Here is a 377-nt window from a genome sequence, read left to right on the forward strand (position 1 = left end):
ACATCACCCACATAGACTGTCACCCCCATAAACCGTCACTCCCACAGGACATCAGTCCCATAGAACATCACCCCCATAGAGCAACACCCCCGTAGAGCATCATCCCCATCAAACATCATCCCCAGCTGGGCATCATCCCTATAGAGCAACATCCCCATAGGCAGCAGCCTCATAGAGCATCACCCCCATAGAGCATCACCCTTGTAGAGCATCACCCCCATAGAACTTCACCCCCACAAAACAACACCCCATAGGGCATCTCCCCAGCCCATCTGTGGGGACCTGGGGGACGCACAGAGCACTCACCCCGGGCTGGGGCGCGGCGGGGCGGAAACGCAGCTCCCTCTGCTCCCGCTCCTGCTGGTTGAGGGTGCTGA

The 377-nt window shown here is 58.9% G+C and overlaps 1 protein-coding gene across 1 annotated transcript in view; it reads right to left on the bottom strand.

Moving 5' to 3' along the window:
* Positions 1-306: 306 nt before the first annotated feature.
* LOC104496388 (myogenin-like) overlaps positions 307-377 on the bottom strand; it is a gene marked incomplete at both ends in the record, with an annotated part of 550 nt that continues 479 nt past the window's right edge. Inside the window, one exon of the mRNA XM_010139495.1 lies at positions 307-373. Coding sequence (XP_010137797.1) covers positions 307-373 — 67 coding nt within the window. The remainder of the gene's footprint in view (positions 374-377) is intronic.

Source organism: Buceros rhinoceros, unplaced genomic scaffold (assembly GCF_000710305.1).
Source record: "Buceros rhinoceros silvestris isolate BGI_N320 unplaced genomic scaffold, ASM71030v1 scaffold32867, whole genome shotgun sequence".
In the NCBI taxonomy this organism is placed as follows: Eukaryota; Metazoa; Chordata; class Aves; order Bucerotiformes; family Bucerotidae; genus Buceros; species Buceros rhinoceros.